Source organism: Trichechus manatus, unplaced genomic scaffold, assembly GCF_000243295.1.
Source record: "Trichechus manatus latirostris isolate Lorelei unplaced genomic scaffold, TriManLat1.0 scaffold00169, whole genome shotgun sequence".
In the NCBI taxonomy this organism is placed as follows: Eukaryota; Metazoa; Chordata; class Mammalia; order Sirenia; family Trichechidae; genus Trichechus; species Trichechus manatus.
The window spans coordinates 1,788,598-1,807,864 of NW_004444105.1; the positions used below are offsets into that span (position 1 = coordinate 1,788,598).

The following is a 19,267-nucleotide window of genomic DNA, read 5'->3' on the forward strand; positions in this document are numbered from 1 at the left end:
TTAAACTGTCCCTGTTTGCAGATGATATGATACTATACATAGAAAACCCTAAAGACGCCATGAGAAATCTACTGGAACTGATAGAAAGATTCCGCAGAGTAGCAGGATACAAGATAAATATTCAAAAATCAGTTGGATTCCTATACACCAGTAAGGAGAGTGATGAAAGGGAAATCAGGAAAACAATACCATTTACAATAGCCCCTAAAAAGATAAAATACTTAGGTATATATCTGACCGGTGATGTAAAAGACCTATACAAAGAAAATGACAAAACACTACTGCATGAAACCCGAAGGGATCTACCTAAATGGAAAAACATACCATGCTAATGGATAGGCAGACACAACATTGTGAAAATGACAATTCTACTTAAAGCAATTTACAAATACAATGCAATCCCGATCCAAATACCAACAACATACTTCCAAGAGATGGAAAAACCAATCGTTAACTTTATATGGAAAGGGAAGAAGCCCAGAATAAGTAAAGCCTACTGAAGAAGAAGAATAAAGTTGGAGGACTCACACTACCTGACTTCAGAACGTGCTATACAGCTACAGTAGTCAAAACATCATGGTACTGGTAGAACGAAAGATACATTCACCAATGAAACAGAATTGAGAACCCAGATGTAAATCCATCCACCTATGATCACCTGATCTTCAACAAGGGCCCCAAAGTCCATCAAATGGGGAAGATACAGTCTTTTTAACAAATGGTGCTGGCAAAACTGTTTATCCATCTGCAAAAAAATGAAAGATGACCCATACTTCACATGGTATACAGAAACTACTTCAAAATGGATCAAAGACCTGAATATAAAGCCTAAAACTGAGAAGTTCATGCAAGAAAAAATAGGACCAACACTACAGGCCTTAATACATGGCATTAACAGGATACAAATCATAACCATCAAAGCACAAACCCCAACAGATAAGCTAGATAACTGGGATCTTCTAAAAATCAAACACCTATGCTCTTCAAAAGACTTCATCAAAACAGTAAAAAGAGCACCTACAGACTGGGAAAAAATTTTTTGACAGTACAAGTCAGACAAACGTCTAATCTCCATAATCTACAAGAAAATCCAACACCTCTACAACAAAAAGACAAATAATCCTATTAAAAAATGGGCAAAGGAAATGAACAGACACTTCACCAAAGAAGACATTCAAATGGCCAACAGACACATGAGGAAATGCTCGCGATCACTAGCCATTAGAGAAATGCAAATTAAAACCACAATGAGATACCATCTCACCCCGGCATTACTGGCACAAATCAAAAACACTGGAAATAACAAATATTGGAGGGGATGCAGAGAGATCGGAACACTTCTGCACTGCTCTTGGGAATGCAAAATGATACAACCATTTTGGAAAATGATATGGCCCTTCCTCAGAAAGCTAGAAATAGACATACCATTCGATCCAGCAATCCCACTCCTAAGAATATATCCTAGAGACATAAGATTTGTCACTTGAATAGACATATGCAAACCTATGTTTATGGCAGCATTGTTCACAATAGCAAAACGATGGAAACAACCTAGATGCCCATCAACAGAAGAATGGATAAACAAACTATGGTACATACATATACACACAATGGAGTAGTATGCAATGAGAAAGAACAACAACGAATCTGTGAAGCATCTCATAACATGGATGAAACTGGAGGACCTTATGTTGGGTGAAATAAGTCAATCACAAAAGGACAAATATTGTATGGGACCTCTATTGTAAAAACCCATGAAAAAGTTCTCACACAAAATGTAACGATCTTTGTTGTTTACCAGGGTTGGGAGGGGTGGGGGGGAAATACTAAATAGATAATAGATATTGGTATCTTGCGTGAAGGGTGAGACAGTACACAATACAGGGGAAACTAGCACAACTTGTACAAGGAAAGGTCATGGAAGTCCTATAGACACATCCAAACTCCCTGATGGACTAAACTGTTGGTGGAGGGCTCTGGGGACCATGGTCTTGGGGAACATCTAGCTCAATTGGCATGACACAGCTTATAAAGACAATGCTCTACATTCTACCTTGGGGAGTAGTGTCTGGGGTCTTAAAAGCCTGTGAGCGGCCATCTAAGATACTCCACTGGTCTCATCTCTTCAGGAGCAAGGGAGAATAAAGAGAACAGGATACAAGGAAAAGATTAGTCCGAAGGACCAATTGTCCACAGCTACCAAGGCCTCCACTAGACTGAGTCCAGTACAGCTAGATGGTGCCTGGCTACCACCACTGACTCTTCTGACCAGGATCACAACAGAGGGTTCTGAACAGAGCTGGAGAAGGATGTAGAGCATAATTTTATCACACACAAAAAAAAAGACCATATTTACTGGCCTAAAAGAGACTGGAGAAACCCCGAGAGTTTGGCCCCCAGACACCCTTTTAGCTCAGTGGTCAAGTTACCTCCGAGGTTCACTGTTCAGCCTGGGTGTGGACAGCCCCGTAAAACCAAATGAGACTAACGCTGTGCAGTTCAGTGACAAGGGCCAGAAGGGGACAAGTAAGCTGGTGATAGGGAACCCAAGGTTGAGTAAGGATATTTATTGTTGATGTGTTGTGATATTGTTAACCATTGTTATAGGTCAACATTTGTAGTAACTGTTAAATGAGAAACTATTTTGATCTGTAAGCCTCTAAGTGAGAATAACAGCACAATTGGAAGAATGTAGTCAATGTCACTGAACTGTGCCTGTAGAAATTTTTGAAATGTTGTATCTTTGGCTATCTGTATTGTCACCAAAAAAAAAAAAGGAAGAGAAGTTAGAGGGTTGATATGTTGTGAGGTTGTTAACCTGTGTCATAAAACAACATATGTACTACTGTTTAATGAGAAACTCTTTGTTCTGTAAGCCTTCACCTGAAGTACAATAAAAAGAAAAAAAGAAAAAGTAAACAAACAATTGAAAACAAACAAAAAACTAGCCCCAGGATCCCACCAGCGTGGCACCACAGACCAGGATGAAGTTCCACACTCGAACAGAGCTCCACAGCCCCTCAGGAAGAAGCAAAGATGGTGCACTGAGCCAGGTATTTGAGTTGGTATGAGGTAAGGAAGAAATCAAAAGAAGCAGAAAAAAGTAACACCAGCAGCCAACAGATGGCACTCAGGGAGTAGACCAGTGCAGATGGGTGGAATCCAAGCAGCCAGTGCCTCCCAGCCAAGAGACTGTGGCCACGGGAGGAAGAGGAGGCTAAGTGGGGGTGAAGAAGGATGGGGTGTGGCAAAGCATATATCACCATTTACCAGTTGTTCTGTCTCCTGCTGGAAGCTCCATGAAGCTGCTTTCTCTTACCCCCTATTAGCTGCTCTCTGTTAGGTGTCCAAGATGGTGGATCCGTGCTGCATTAGCTGATAGGGGACCTCTCCATGTATGTCTCCTTGCTCTCTGATCGCTGTCAGTTTCTTATTCCATTTGGTGCTTAGCTGAGTTCTTTATCTCTTCATTTGATGTTTAGGGTTTCAGGATTGCTGTTTTCTCTGTTTGGCTTAGTTTTTCGTATTTTGCTGTGGAGGGAAGGCACGGTACTTCCGCCTAGAGCACCATGTGGCCAGAAATCCTCTGTAGCAGCATGTGGTTATTGACGTACAGAAAGTGTCCAAGGGATTAGAATAAATCTAACAAAACAGAGGATACTTCTGAAGAGTATCCTCTATTCACAACAGTGCTCAAGATACGTTTAGCTATGTTATTATTATTATTTTAGCTATTTTTGAATGATACCTTCCAATAAGGGAAAGCATTCTGAAATTTATTGTTTCTACTCGGGCAAAACTCACACTCTGGCAAAAGGTAAACATGTGTAAGGAGAGCAAGTTAAAGAAGGAAAGATTAGAGAATTACATTCATATTTATTTTCCTGAATTTCAACATTAATGATAGAAATACCTAACATTAATTAAGAACTACTCTATGCCAGAAACTATGCTACAATGTTTGGTGTGTAGTCACTTTTCATAAGCTTCTGAAAATGGATCTTGCTTGCAGCTTTGTTAGCAGGTCCTCCTCTCCGTTACTGCTCTTCTGTCTACAGCAGTTAGTCCTGCCTTTCTCTGACTCACATCTTCCTGTGGTTCTAGGGGCAGGGGCATATGTGTAGAGTTCTTACCAGGATACCCTCGTTCTTCCAGGCTTGAAGTCAGGTATCATTCCTGGCTCATCTCCCTACACATTAATTAGCCATTTGAGACTAATTTATCTGTGATTCTGTGTCCATGATACTACCATTCCTTTGTGGAATAAAACTTGTTCCTTTCTGCTTGCTCTCAGGATGATTTATTGCTCCTTCCATTTCTTTAGGACTAACTCAATAGCCCTGTCATAATGACTTGTATTATTTTTACCTGTCTGTCTCCCTCACTAAGCTGTGAGGCTCCTAGGCACAGATCACCATAGCAGTTTGTTGTGTGAGGCAGCATGCACATGAGAAATGCCATCTGAATAACAACAGTAAATGACTGCAAGTATTCATAGATCTTGAAATTGTATTTGTAGAGTAGGTTAGAGAATTCTCTTCTAAAATTAGATTATGTAATAAAAGAAAGTAAATAGTGTTTTAAAAGAGCAATAGAGTACAATTTTGCTAAGAGAACTGAAAATATTAAGTGAAGATTCCTTTTTAACATGTAATTCATAAGGAGGAAAAATATTGAAATTTTCTGACTAGTAATGAGATTGGATAACATTTCATATTATCAGGAAAGTTAAGACCAATATAATAAGTCAAAAAATTGGCAAAGTTTCTGGAAATTCTTCTGTGTGTAGTTATAAATTTTTGTGCCAATGTTATCAATTTAAAAGGGTGATACAGAAGTTGAAATACCTTCAATATAAATAGAACAGATATTTGCTAAAATATTTGATAAGTTGCTTCTGTTTACACTTATGTTAAAATCCAGAACTTTAAACTGACTAATAACCCTGACTACTTACCTAGCCTCCTCTCATAACACTTCTCTATGTTTTCTTGGGATTTCTGAATGCATACACAACACACTCTTGTTTTAAGTTTTTCTCTCTCTGGAAGGAACACTCTTCCCTCCACTGTTAACCTTTACGTTCTATTCACTTTTCAGCAAACTGTTTCAAATGCACTTACTAAAAGGACTTTCCCTGGCTTCCTAACTTATTTTGATATAATAACACACTTTTCTTAATGACACTTGTAATTCTTTGTAGTGGCATATTTACTTGTGTGATTATTTATTAAACATCTAGCTATATCACTCGCACTAGATACTGTGTTGTTCTTAGGTGTTGTGAGTTGGTTCCAACTCACAGCAACCACGTACAACAGAACAAAACACTGCTCAGTCCTGCACCATCCTCAAAATTGTTGCTATGTTTGGACCCATTGTTACAGCCACTATTTCAATCCGTCTCAATATCTAGATATTACATCTAGATATTACAAGCTCCAAATTACTAAAAAATACTTTACAATTTGCTTGTCACTGGTCTGTAGTCACATAGATGTTATATTTTCTCTTTCATTTCCCCCCTGTAATATACAGTAGGGACATCAATGAGTACCAGGAGAGTGGGCCTTCCTTCCGGCTTTCTGAACATCTCCTGGAAGGGAGCCACAGAACTGTATTCCACAACACTTGGAGTAACTGACTTTTAAGCATCCAAGTAGGAAATAAGGAGATTTTGCTGTTTTCATAAAATAATTATCATTTCCAAAGCACTTGACAAAATAGGCAATTACTTCTGACGTGCTAGGTGTTTAATGAATGATCATTTGTCAATATATATACACCTTTTTATAAGAAAATGATTGAAGACACCCGTGATTATCCTTTTGACAATTTTAATTATGTTGTATATATATTTTAAAGACTATATCTGACATACTGTGTAGGATTATCCTATTTAATCAATTCTTAGCTATTTTTTTCCCCACATTTTAACTTTTCTGAAATTGGTGCACATGTAGATGTGTGGGCACTTTAGTTTAAAACTTCTGGTAAGACTAACAAATTGCCAATGTCAGAGGCTTTTTGACTCAAAGAACTAGAGTTACGTAGGTAAGGTAAATATGTATTTAAAAAAGTAATAAAATTAATGTGCACAAGTAAGAGTCATTTTTTTTAATTTCTAGTGTAGAAGAATAGTTTGATGATCCTTTTAAGGTTTGCAAAGTCCCTGAATAAAACAAACAAACAAACATGCTCTTTAAAATTTCAAACACATTCATATGCACAATTTAATTTTATCATCATGGCAACTGTGTAAGGAAGAGGGGAGATTTTGTGTCATCCCATCATATAGATTAAAAATCAGTCTCCTGTGTTAAATGATTTGGTAGTAACATTGTTAGTAAGAGCTGAAGCTAAATGTTCTAACTTAAGTCTTATTGACGTACTTTGATGTGAATACGGAGGAGAAATGTGTTAGCTATGGATTTTGACGCTTGAGTTTTTGGTTGCCTTAGCCATTTGTAACAAAGTTTAGTGATGTCACAGAGTCTTATCTTTATGAATGTGAATCTCTCTTGTGACTCGGTCCACGTGATTGATGGTTTGCTAAGCTCACGGTATGAGTTGTTGTATGCCAGATTGTGTAACCCCAGGCTTTCCTCAGGACAGTGACCTGCTGGACCAGCGGAAACACTGCTTCACCGTGCAGTCTGAGTGCGGGGAGGACCTCTACTTTTCCGTGGAGCTTGACTGTGACCTTGCACAGTGGGAGCGAGCCTTCCAGATAGCAACCTTCCTCGAAGTGGAGCGGATACAGGTGAGGGTCTGTGCAGTTTTAGGATCTGTGGTGCCAGAGGTCGGTGACCATTCCTCTAAAGTTTTAATATAAATTCAAATCAGTGTAAAACTAGTTATCCTAGTCTTGCCCTCCTTCTCAGACACATTTGATAATTAGCTACTGTTATAAAAAGAGTAGTAACACAACTCTGAATTAAATTTTAATATCTTCACAATTTAATCTCTCCAGGCTATTTCCTGCCACTCATCAAAAATATATTTCTAATTTTAATTATAAAATGCTCTAATTTGAATCTACTATAGGAAATGCTCTGTTTTAAACTCATTGTTTACCAGGCAATTTCCTGTTGTCTCATCATCATCCCCAGATTCCTGCCTGAATGCCTCCCTTTTCTCACTCTGCTCCTTCTTCTTAGAAGACTTCTCTTCATCCCCTCCCTTCAAGGTCATGCACAGTATTTGAAGCTTTGTCAAAGGTCATATCATCTAGGAAAATTCCTGATTTTCAATCTACTGTTTACCATGAATCCTTTCACAACTTAGTGCAAACTTTCCTCTCACCACTTTTGAATACCAGGCTCACTTTTCTTTGTCTATTTTCCTATGTCTAATCAGACTTCTCTTTATATTGGAGTAACTTGTGGGCATGTCATTTCCTACACTAAATTATAGGTTATTCAGGATTATTTTTTTCATTCTTATGCCAGCCGAATTACTGTGTATTTCACACATAAGAGATGTTTAATAAATATTTGTTGAAATATATTTCTTAACTATGAAGTCATGTCTAGATTGCACTTCATACATCCCTCAGCCTCTATAATTTGCAGGATCATGGCCTGAAACATGTTCTTCAAATACAGGTTCACACCTTTACCCTCTGGTCACACCGAATGGAAATGGTGCACTTGCCTCATGCACTTGGATTCACAGAGCCAAAACGTGAATAGACACATGAACTCTTGATTTTGAGAATAGAACTATGATGATATGGTAGCATTGGGATATCCCAGAATGCTTGCCTATAACAGGAGATTTGGATACGTATGTTTGTAAACATGTGAAACATATTTTGTAAGGTATGTTTATATCTTTCTTTTCTTACAACAAACCTCCCTGGTCCCCAAGTAAAGAGACATCACTACGACATGACAGTCAGGGGAGGAGGACACAGAGGAGACTTGAATGTCATCTGTTTCATTGTTCAGTTGACCTTTTCTGTTAGCTCTGACACAAGGTTCATATGTCTAGAAATGTTTAAGTAGCTGAGAAACACAATTTCAATACCTTAGTTGTATAAAATCTCAGTTCAGTAAAATAGATACTTTACTATCAAAAATGGAAAGATGGAAAATACTTTAAATATTATTTTATTCTAAGTGTCAACATCTAAGACCATTTTAAAGCATTAAAAAATAATTTAATGGAAAGAGAGTTCAGTTTTTATTATTTATATTACTAGACATAAGCTTTCCTAATTATTATTGTCACTGGAATATTCCACTTCACTTAGTAACAACTCCATGGAAATTTTTGCACGTTGGTCCCAATTTAAGATTTCATTTCATCAATCTCATGACATTTAGAAATGAGTTAGAAATAAGATTACAATATTTCTCTGTATTTTAATACTGTTCTTAGAATCTGGGCTTCATATTCTCTAAGTGAAGGTCCTGTGCAATGCAATACTACTAAAGACTTTGTCTTTATGTATGAAGAATTTGGGTTTAAGATGTCATGTGGTGATAGCATATCGAAACACATAATGCCTTTTTGACTGTTGATTGGTTTGTAGATTTTATAATATATCTTTCTTTACTGTATCAGAAATTAGTAATGAATGGCCGAGCACTTTGGTAGTGTTATTTTTAAAATACAATATGTGCATTTATTTACCTGAAACATCTTATGTTTTTTTCTCTTATCTCAATATTTTCATTACCATGAAAGTTGGTTGTTGTTATTGTTAGGTGTCATCAAGTCAATTACAACTCATAGAGATCCTACACCGCCTGGTCCTGCACCATCCTCACAATTGTTGCTATCCTTGAGCCCATTCTTGCATCCACTGTGTCAGTTTATCTTGTTGAAGGTGTTCCTCTCTTTTGCTGATCCTCTACTTTACCAAGCATGATGTCCTTCTCCAGGGACTGGTCTCTGATGATAACATGTCCAAAGAACATGAGATGAAGTGTTGCCATACTCGCTTCTAAGGAGCATTCTAGTTATGCTTCTTCCAAGACAGATTTGTTTGTTCTTCTGGAAGTCCAAGGTATATTCAATATCCTTCGCCAACATCATAATTCAAAAGCATCAATTCTTCTTTGGTCTCCCTTATTCATTGTCCAGCTTTCACAGGCATATGGGGCAATTGAAAATACCATAGCTTGAGTCAGCACACCTCAGTCCTCAAAGTGATATCTTTGCTTTTCAATAGTTTAAAGAGGTCTCTTGCTGAAGATTTGCCCAATGCAATACACATCATTTGATTTCTTGACTGCTGCTGCCATGAGCATTGATTGTGGATCCAAGTAAAATGAAATCCTTGACAACTTCAATCTTTTCTCTATTTATCATGATGTTGCTGGTCCAGTTGTGAGGATTCTTGTTTTCCTTATGTTGGGATACTGAAGTTTGTAGACTTTGATCTGCATCGGTAAGTGCTTCAAGTCCTATTTGCTTTCAGCAAGTAAGGTTGTGTCATCTGCATATCACAGGTTACTAGTGAGTCTTCTTCCAATCCTGTCGCCCTGTTCTTCTTCATATACTCCAGCTTCTAAGATTATTTGCTCAGCAGACAGATTGAATAAATATGGTGAAAGGCTACAACTCTGATGCACACCTTCCCTGATTTTAAAGCACACAGTAACCCCTTGTTGTGTTCCAACGACTGCCTCTTGGTCTATGTACAGATTCTTCATGAGCACAGTTAAGTTGCTCTGGATTTCCCATTCTCTACAATGTTATCCATAATTTGTTATGATCCACACAGTCAAATGTCTTTGCATAAGCATTAAAACAGAGAGAAACATCTTTCTGGTATTATCTGAGAAGAAAATAAAATAAAGAGGGGATACATGTCATAATGTGAAATAGGCAGGAAAAAATATAATTAATGAATTAACAAATACAATTAGTAAATTAATAAATAAAGTTACTTCAGTTATGAAACTGATCTTCATTAGTGGAACTGCGCACTAACATTTTCTAGTTCCTAATCTAATTCTTTATATATTTTTGTAATGTTTTCTGATCTATAGTGTATTTGAAAATAGCAAACAATTCAGTCTATAGTAGTCAGAAATTATATAACTTTGAACATTCCTTTATGTTGATAGTAGTTTTAATAAGGTAATAATATATGAATGCAAGCAAGTAAGATGTCCATTATTAAATTAATGTAATTATATCCAAAAAAGTTTTGAGGCCTATGAAATGTATTTTCTTACCTATTTTTTGCAAGATTTAACTCCAAATGGGTAATTTTGCAGGGCTATAATTTTTCCTTTGCAAATTAAGCTGAACATGTGAATATAGTTTTTGGTGAAGGCAACTTTGATGTATTTAGCATTGATTATAGTCAGAAAGTGATGCATGCAATTTACTTTACATACAGTATTGTAAAAATAAATACCATGTAAGAATTGGCATTGAAAATCTGATTGAGATAGATATGACACCTTCACACACACACACATACACTAAGATTGTAAGTAAATTATAAATAGTTTTCATCATTTGAGTATCCCTCCTTAGTTTGCAATTAAATGCAAATCAAATTGCCCTCTGGAAACAATAATACATCATGTTGTATATAAACCCCATGATTCTAGTGTATGTGTATAATATCCTGTTATTTCTTATTTAAGTATTCATATGTATTTTTTTCAAAATATTTATATAAGTAAAATTATAGTATAACCTGGTCTCATTTTTTAAAAAATAATTGTATTGTTGATTTTTAAAGAAACAGGTTTACACAAATAAAGAGGCAAGTGGTAAATGTCTTTGGGAAGTAGTTTGCACCACAAGGAAGAACATATAGAGACTAACGATCAAGATATCCCTTGTATTCTTTTTCTTGATTGCTGATTCTATTTCTGTGTGCCTGAGAGTTTTCTTTTAAAAATGTCCATGAAACTGTTAGGTAATAAAATACGTGTTTTAATATTACATGCCAGGAATTTCAGTTAGATCTCAATCTTTAATAATCCTCCTCTGGTTTAATATGGTGATATTTGACTACAGGATATAACAACTTAACATACTCTTGCCTACACCTAATTTTTTTATAGCTGTTTGATTACAAGTATAGCAAAGGGATACAGCAGTACAACAGAAAGACATGGTTCAGATGGAATGGAGTGGAAACGGGGCCCCACACACCACTTGAAAGTATCAAAAATCCCTCTAAGCTTCTGTTTTATTAACAATAAAATGATAATAACACTGTCTTCCTTATACAATACAATATAATGTTGGTATTGAGTTATATATTGCATGCAGTGCTTATTGAAGGAGCTGTCGCAGAGTCCTTGATAAATGTTGGCTATTCTCATTGACAGTGGTTCAATCACACTTATACTAACACTTTTTCTGTTCTGTCCAGTGCAAGACTTATGCGTGTGTGCTAGAAAGTCATCTAATGGGACTCACTATTGACTTCAGCACAGGATTTATCTGCTTTGATGCTGCAACAAAGGTAATGTGTTCAGCTCGGCTGTAATAAATATGCTGTAGACTTTCAATTTAAGACTGAAATATCTTCTAACGACTCTTTTCAGAATTTTGATTGGTTTTCGTGAGTCATGTTTAAAGTCCTCATATTGATTAATAGAATATAAGTGCTTTAATTGGTTTAAAGAAAACAAAAGCTTAAATTTTTATAAAACAAATACATTGCAACAAAATACTATAATAATATTAAAATAATTGTATGTATTCTTTTTCTTAATGGTTTTGGAAAACTTAACTAAGAGATAATTTTCATTTGACAAACCAGTTTTCCAAAAGTAATTCTTTATATTTTTTCTGCATCAGCATCTACAAGATCAAAACAGGAAAATCATGCTTTTTTTTTTTTTTTTTAGTTTCTATACCTAATATATTGGAATTATTGTTGTTGTTAAGTGCCATCGAGTTGATTCCAACTCATAGAGACCCTATGTACAACAGAAAGAAACACTACCAGGTCTGGCACCATCCACATGATTGCCATATTTGAGCCCATTGTTGCAGCCACTGTGTCAGTCCATCTCACTGAGGGTCTTTCTCTTTTTTGCTGACTCTCTACTTTACCAAGCATGATGTCCCTCCCCAGGGACTGGTCCCACCTGATAACATTTTCAAAGTATGTGGGACAAAGCAACATGCAAGCCCCGACAGTATGACAAATTGGCAGATGCGTGGGGAGTTGGAATTATAAGATGGAGGAATTTGGGGTGTTAAAAATGAAACAGAGTTTATGTAAAATAAGAGTTTTATTCAGATTCATATATTTGCAAATTGAGAAGCATCAAAATGAAAGTTCAAATTGGTGTTCCAGAGAGGTAGCATAAGCACACATCTTTTATACTCAAGTGTAGTTTTACAGAGTTGGGAAGAGTACAAGGGTTCATTTGATTGGTTGACATTCAACATATTCTCATAAGACTTATATATCAAGAATTTCTATTGGCTGTGGTACTCAAAGTCATTGTTTCCTGTGGTCTGGAGCTGGTTCCTTCTATTTCCTGCAATATTTTGGGTGGACCACCTCAGAAAGTTGCCAAATATGTTGTCTTGTTCAAGAGTACGGTCAATGGGTCATGTACTCTAAATAGCAAAAGCAGGACTTAGGACAAAACGGAGTCCAATTCATACCTGTGTCAGACATTTTAGTTATGTCTAGCAACTCAGTTTTAGAGTGTTCTTTCACACTTCCCTCTTTTGATCATGAATCTCTGTAGAGATTTCTTGATGACCATTGTAAGAATGTTTTTCTCTGTATGGAATTATTGTTGGATTGATCTTTTTATAAGTAGGATCTTTCATCAAACTTTTCACTATGCCATAGCTGAGACACTTTGCTTCTATGATCTTCCAGTTGGGGTATGTGTGGAGCTAGGCCACATTTGAAGGGACAACTTAACATCCAAAAAAACTAACATAAGACGTGAGATCATTCTCCTCTAAGAAATTTGTTTCTTCAAGATACGTAACCCAGTGCATAGCAAGGGAGACTGTCTTGGTCATCTAGTGCGGCTATAACAGAAATACCACAAGTGGATGGCTTTAACAAAGACAAATTCATTTCCTCACAGTAAAGTAGGCTAGAAGTCCAAATTCGGGGCACCAGCTCCAGGGGAAGGCTTTATCTCTCTGTCGGCCTTCATCGGCCTTCTTCTCATCAATGTTCCCCTGGACGAGGAGATTCTCCTCTTAGGCACCCCAGGTCCAAAGGACACACTCTGTTCCTGGCACTACTTTCTTGGTGCTATGAGGTCCTCTTGTCTCTCTGCTCACTTCTCTTTTTTATATCTCAAGAGATTGTCTCAGGACAAAAATCCAATCTTGTAGATTGAGTCCTGCCTTACTAACACAACTGCCACCCATCCTCCCTCATTAACATCATAGAGGCAGGATTTACAACATATAGGAAAATCACACAGTACCAGTAATCATGGCCAAGGCAAACTGATACACATTTTTGGGGGGACATAATTCAATCCATGACAGGGACTATAGTTTGGTTACAAACATTAGACAGGCATTTTATACAACATTTAATAAGACCTACAATAATTATTACAGCAATCAAAATTATTGACCTGGTTGGTAGTGTGGAGCACAACCAGGAACCAAAATCATCGGGTAACCAACTAAAGATATCTTTAAAATGGGAGAGTCAGGCATAGGAGGTATTGAATGTAGCCAAGTGACTTTCTGCTGAATTTTTCAAATATCTTGTTTTCCTTCTCCTGTGGTATTTGTCTAGGTGCAGCAGGAGGTATTAGCAACGGCACAAACTCCTCCTTGTTGGGCTAGAAGGAAATCAACTGCTATCTAATTATCTAATATAACCTTAACAAGAGATTCTAAAGATTTCTGTTGGGCTGACAGTCCATCTGCAATATCTTCAGCAATTTGAGCCACTTTAGCAGAAAAATTATGAATAGATTTTTTAAACTGAGGAATACCATGTCGTTGTTTGTTGTTAGGTGCCATCAAGTCAGCTTTTACTCATAGAGACCCTATGTAAAACAGAAAGAAACATTGCCTGGTCCTGAGCCATCCTCACAATTGTTACTGTGTTTGAGCCCATTATTGTAGCCACTGTGTCAATCCATCTCTTTGAGGGTTTTCATCTCTTTTTGTTGGCCCTCTACTTTAGCAAACATGATGTCTTTCTCAAGGGACTGGTCCCTCCTGATGCACGTCTGAAGTATGTGAGAGAAAGTCTCGCCATCCTTGCATCTAAGGATGGAGAGGAATACCATTGTAGGGTAGAAGTGCTCTGAGGGATACCATCCCATTCTAGGTATTTTGGCTACTGAATTATGTTGTGGCATTAAGTCTTTCCTAATGAGGCTCTTTAAATCATTAGCCCAGTGTATAGCTTCATTATAGGAGTGAACATCTAAAGAACTCCTAAAAGACCTAAGATGCATTGACCCGTCATATTCCAGCTATTTAAGCTGGGTAATGCTCAGACATGAGATTCGTCACTTGGATTTTGTTCCTTTATTGTGGAATAATTTGATACTTCACACAAAATACATACTGATAAGTAGCATAGATGATGTTACTTCTGTTATAATTGTGTAGGAAGCAAATGGTTTGATTGACTTACTTAAGCCAATTTTCTGTTAAAGAATTATTACAAACAGACAAGTGTCTCATCCTTAGTGAGTTTCAGAGTCTAATACAGAGGGAGGACAAGTTACTTAAATCTGTTTTATTTCCCTTTAGGAAATCTGGTAGTTTTATTGCTTGTACTAATAAATTCATACAGTATCTAGGGGTATCTGCATATTGGACTGGAAGATCATTTTGTCAACTGTAATATGGAAAGGTTTCTTTCACCCCAGAGCAATTCTGTATTCTTTATGATTTGAGTTACATTAAAGCATGGTATCTGAGGTTGGGCCAACAATCCAGGGGGAAGCCAAGTCTTTAAATGTATGACTCATTTAAAGGTAATGTTGAAGTTAACAGTAGCGTTGGGTACAAGACTGTAAATTAACATAGGAAATGCTAATGAGTCTGAATTTTCATGCCCACATTGTGGAGGGGGATGACAGAGCCAGCATTCGGTTAAATTGCTTGCACTAGCTATGGAATGGACTAATTTAACAAATGCATTTCCTTTCCAAGCATTAGAAGAAATTGTTTAGGAATAAAAGAATAAGGCTTCAATGGACTTTCATGTGGAATAAAACTACCAGGATATAAGACCACAGGTATATAATAAGGTTAATAGTATAAGGATAGCTACAAACACTAGGCAAAGTCCATAAAATTTAACAACATTCATGAGGTCTTGTTCTGTGATCTTGGGATTAGCTGTCTTATTTCACAGTCATCAGCTTCTGGGTGACCTCAGCATAGGTAAAGTTTGAGGTCACCTGCTGGTGTACTTGTTTAATGATCAGGAGGTGCATGTTTAAGTTGACTCATGTGTATCCGTGGGGTGATGCTGTTGAGTTTGGCTGTGAACTGGTTGCCAGCAACACTTTAAATGGTCGCTTCAGAGAGCATCTAAGGTTTTGGAGCTGAAAATCTTCCAGTTGGTTAGGTACCCAGGTTTCAGGCTGTGGTCACAGAAGTCAGGAGCCTCAAGATGTTTGTCCATGAAGGATTGTTCTACCTGTGAGACACAAGCTTGAGAATAGGCCATCATTCCTTTGCAATACTTAAGGACATTTGCATTAACAATGCGTGGATCAGTGTAAGTAATGTGACTTAAGAGCATAGGTCAGCCAGTGACTATTTCATGAGGAGACAGCTTGTGTTTTCCAAATGGAGAGGATCTAAAATTTGATAACACCAAAGGAAGTACTTTAGGTCATGGCATCTCTAGGCTCTCAGTTACTATTTGATCAACCATTGTTTAATAATTCCATTGGCACGTTCTACTAATTCAGAGAACCGGGATGATATAGAGTATGAAAAAATCGAGTGATTGGAAAGATTTTGTAAATTTCTTTAATAACCTGTCCAGTAAAACGCATTCCACTATCACCATGGAGGGTGGAGTAGGTACCCCATGATGGTATGATTTTCTCTAGAACCTTCTTAGCAACAAAGGTAGCAGTTGCTTGGGGACAGGGATAAGCTTCAAACAAATGAGAGTACATACAAATCATTATAAGACAAACTTATGTCCCCTAGAGAGAGGAAGTTGTCAACCCTCTCTTTTCTTGACCTGTTTTTGTTTTTTGTTTTTTTTTTGGTGAAGATATACATAGTCAAAGATACACCATTTCAAAAGTTTCTACATGTACAGTATTTATCTCCATTCCAACACTGACTTAGAGGTGGAGGAAATTCTCCTGTTGATGCCATCATGGGCTTCCCTGGATTGTTCTTTTGACTTATTTGACATTGTACATAGACTGGTTTGGCTATATAGTGGCAATTTCCCCACCAATGTTTTTCCATAATTTGGACAATTTTATCAACTTCACAGTGCTTTAGAGAATGAATTGAGCACAGCATAGGCACCTTTAGGCTTTCTGGAAGTGTAGGTTTTTTATTTGACCTCATCGATAACTTTGGTTATATTTGCACCGTTGTGAATTCTATTCATTTATTTCTTCACTACTTGCTTGTGATTGTTTAGTGGCCAATTCATAGGGTGGAACTCACCTGTAAGGAACAATGACTTCCTCTTGGTCTATGTACAGGTTTCTCATGAGCACAATTAAGTGTTCTGGAACTCCCATCATTCGAAATGTTATTTATAATTTGTTATGATCCCCACAGTTGAATGCCTCTGTGTAGTCAATAAAACACAGGTAAACATCTTTCTGGTATTCTCTGTTTTCAGCTAAGATCCATCTAACATCAGCAATGATATCCCTCGTGCCACGTCCTCTTCTGAAACTGCCTTTAATATCTGGCATTCCCCTGTCAATGTATTGCTGCAACTGTTTTTGAATTATCTTCAGCAAAATTTTACTTGCATGTGATATTAATGATGTTGTTCGATAATTTCAGTACTCTGTTGGATCATCTTTCTTTGGAATGGGCACAAATATGGATCTCTTCTAGTCGGTTGGCCAGGTAGCTCTCTTCCAAATTTTTTGGCATAGTTGAGTGAGTGCTTCCAGTATTGCAACCATTTGTTGAAGCATCTCAACTGGTATTCCTACAATTGCTGGAGACTTGTTTTTCACCAATGCCCTCAGTACAGCTTGGACTACTTCCTTCAGTACCATCAGTTCTTGACGATAAGCTACCTCCTGAAATGGTTGAACATTGACCCATTCTTTTTGATACAGTGACTTTGTATTCCTTCCATCTTCGTTTCCATATCCTTCAAGATTTAGCCCATAGAATTTCTCAACATTGCAACTAGAGGCTTGAATTTTTTATTCAGTTATTTTAGCTTAAGAAATGCCTTCTTCCCTTTTGGTTTTCTAAATACAGGTATTTACACACTTCATTATAATACTTTGTTTTCTTGAGCTGCCTTTGAAATCTTCTGTTCAGCTCTTTTATTTCATCATTTCTTCCATTCACTTTAGCTACTCTACATTCAAGAGCAAGTTTCAGAGTCTGTTCTGACATCCTTTTTGGTCTTTTCTTTCTTTCCTGTCTTTTAAATGACCTTTTGGTTCTTCATGCATGATGTCCTTTATGTCATCCCACATCTTGTCTGGTCTTCAAGCATTAGGGTTCAATGTACCAAATATATTCTTGAGATGGTCTCTAAATTCAGGTGGGATATACTCAAAGTCAGACTTTGGCTCTCGTGGGCTTGTTCTAATTTTCTTCAGTTTCAACTTGAGCTTGTGTATGAGCAATTGATGGTCTGTTCTGAAGTCGGTCCCTGGCCTCGTTCTGACTGGTGATATTGAACTTTTCCATCATCCCTTTCCACAGACGTAGTCGATTATTTTCCTGTGTATTTCATCTGGTGAGGTCCACCTGTATAGTTGCCGTTTATGTGGTTGAACAAAGACATTTGCAATGAATAAATCCTTGGTCTTCCAAAATTCTATCATGTGATCTCTGGCATCATTTTTATCACCAAGATCGTGTGTTCCAATTACAGATCCTTCTTTGTTTCCAACTTTCACGTTCCAATCACCAGTAATTACTGATGCATCTTGATTGTATGTTTGATCAAATTCAGACTGCAGAAGTTGGTAAAAATCTTCAAATTTCTGCATCTTTCACGTTAGTGGTGGATGCTTAAATTTGAATAATAATCGTATTAACTGGTCTTCCCTGTAGATAGATATTATCCTATCATTGACACCATTGTACTTCAAGTTAGATCTTGAAATGTTCTTATATGTATATATTTATCTCCTTATATGTAGATTCCCATTTAGATGAAACAATATGTTTTATAGAGAAGCTCTGAACCTCATTTGATGATCTTACCCTCTCAGTACCTTAGGCAACTGGCTTTCTGATATTGAACTCCTATTCAGTAACTCCAGTTCAGACTTGTATCTTCATTATTGAAGCTGCATATGCGACACATCTCAAACATAACATGTTCAACATATACCTTGCTGGCTTTTTTAGTCTGACTCACTTTTTTTTTTATTGTACTTCAGGTGAAGGCTTACAGAACAAAGAGTTTCTCATTAAACACTAATACACATATTGTTTTATGACATTGGTTAACAATCCCACAACATGTCGACCCTCTAACTTCTTAACCTTTTCCTTTTGGTGAAAATACGCATAGCCAAAGATACACCATTTCAAAAATTTCTACAGGCACAGTTCAGTGACATTGACTACGCTCTTCCAATTGTGCTGTTATTCTCACTTAAGAAGAAGGCTTATATAACAAAATAGTTTCTCATTTAACAGTTACTACAAAGGTTGCCTTATGACAATGGTTAACAATCTCACAATACATCAACAATATCCTTACTAAATCTTGGGTTCCCTATCACCAGCTTCCTTGTCCCCTTCTGCCTTCTGGCCCTTGTCACTGGACTACTGTACCTCATTAGTCCCATTTGGTTTACGGGGCTGTCCACTCCCAGGCTGAATGGTGAACCTCAGAGATAACTTCACCAATGAGTTAAAGGGTGTCTGGGGGCCATAGTCTCAGGGTTTCTCCAGTCTCCTTTAGGCCAGTAATTCTGGTCTTTTTTTGTGAGTTAGAATTATCTTCTACATCCTTCTCCATCTATGTCCAGAACCCTCTGTTGTGACCCTGGTCAGAGCAGTCAGTGGGGGTAGCTGGGCACCATCCAGCTGTACTGGACTCAGTCTGGTGGAGGCCTTGGTAGCTGTGGACAATTAGTCCTTCGGACTAATCTTTTCCTTGTATCCTGTTCTCTTCATTCTT

At 37.2% G+C, this 19,267-nt stretch overlaps 1 protein-coding gene across 1 annotated transcript in view; it reads left to right on the forward strand.

Moving 5' to 3' along the window:
- Positions 1 to 19,267, forward strand: part of SNTG1 (syntrophin gamma 1) — a 664,017-nt gene that overhangs the window by 510,381 nt on the left and 134,369 nt on the right. The window contains exons 14-15 of the mRNA XM_004386583.2: positions 6,611 to 6,763; positions 11,354 to 11,446. Of these exons, the coding sequence (XP_004386640.1) occupies positions 6,611 to 6,763; positions 11,354 to 11,446 (246 nt within the window). The remainder of the gene's footprint in view (positions 1 to 6,610; positions 6,764 to 11,353; positions 11,447 to 19,267) is intronic.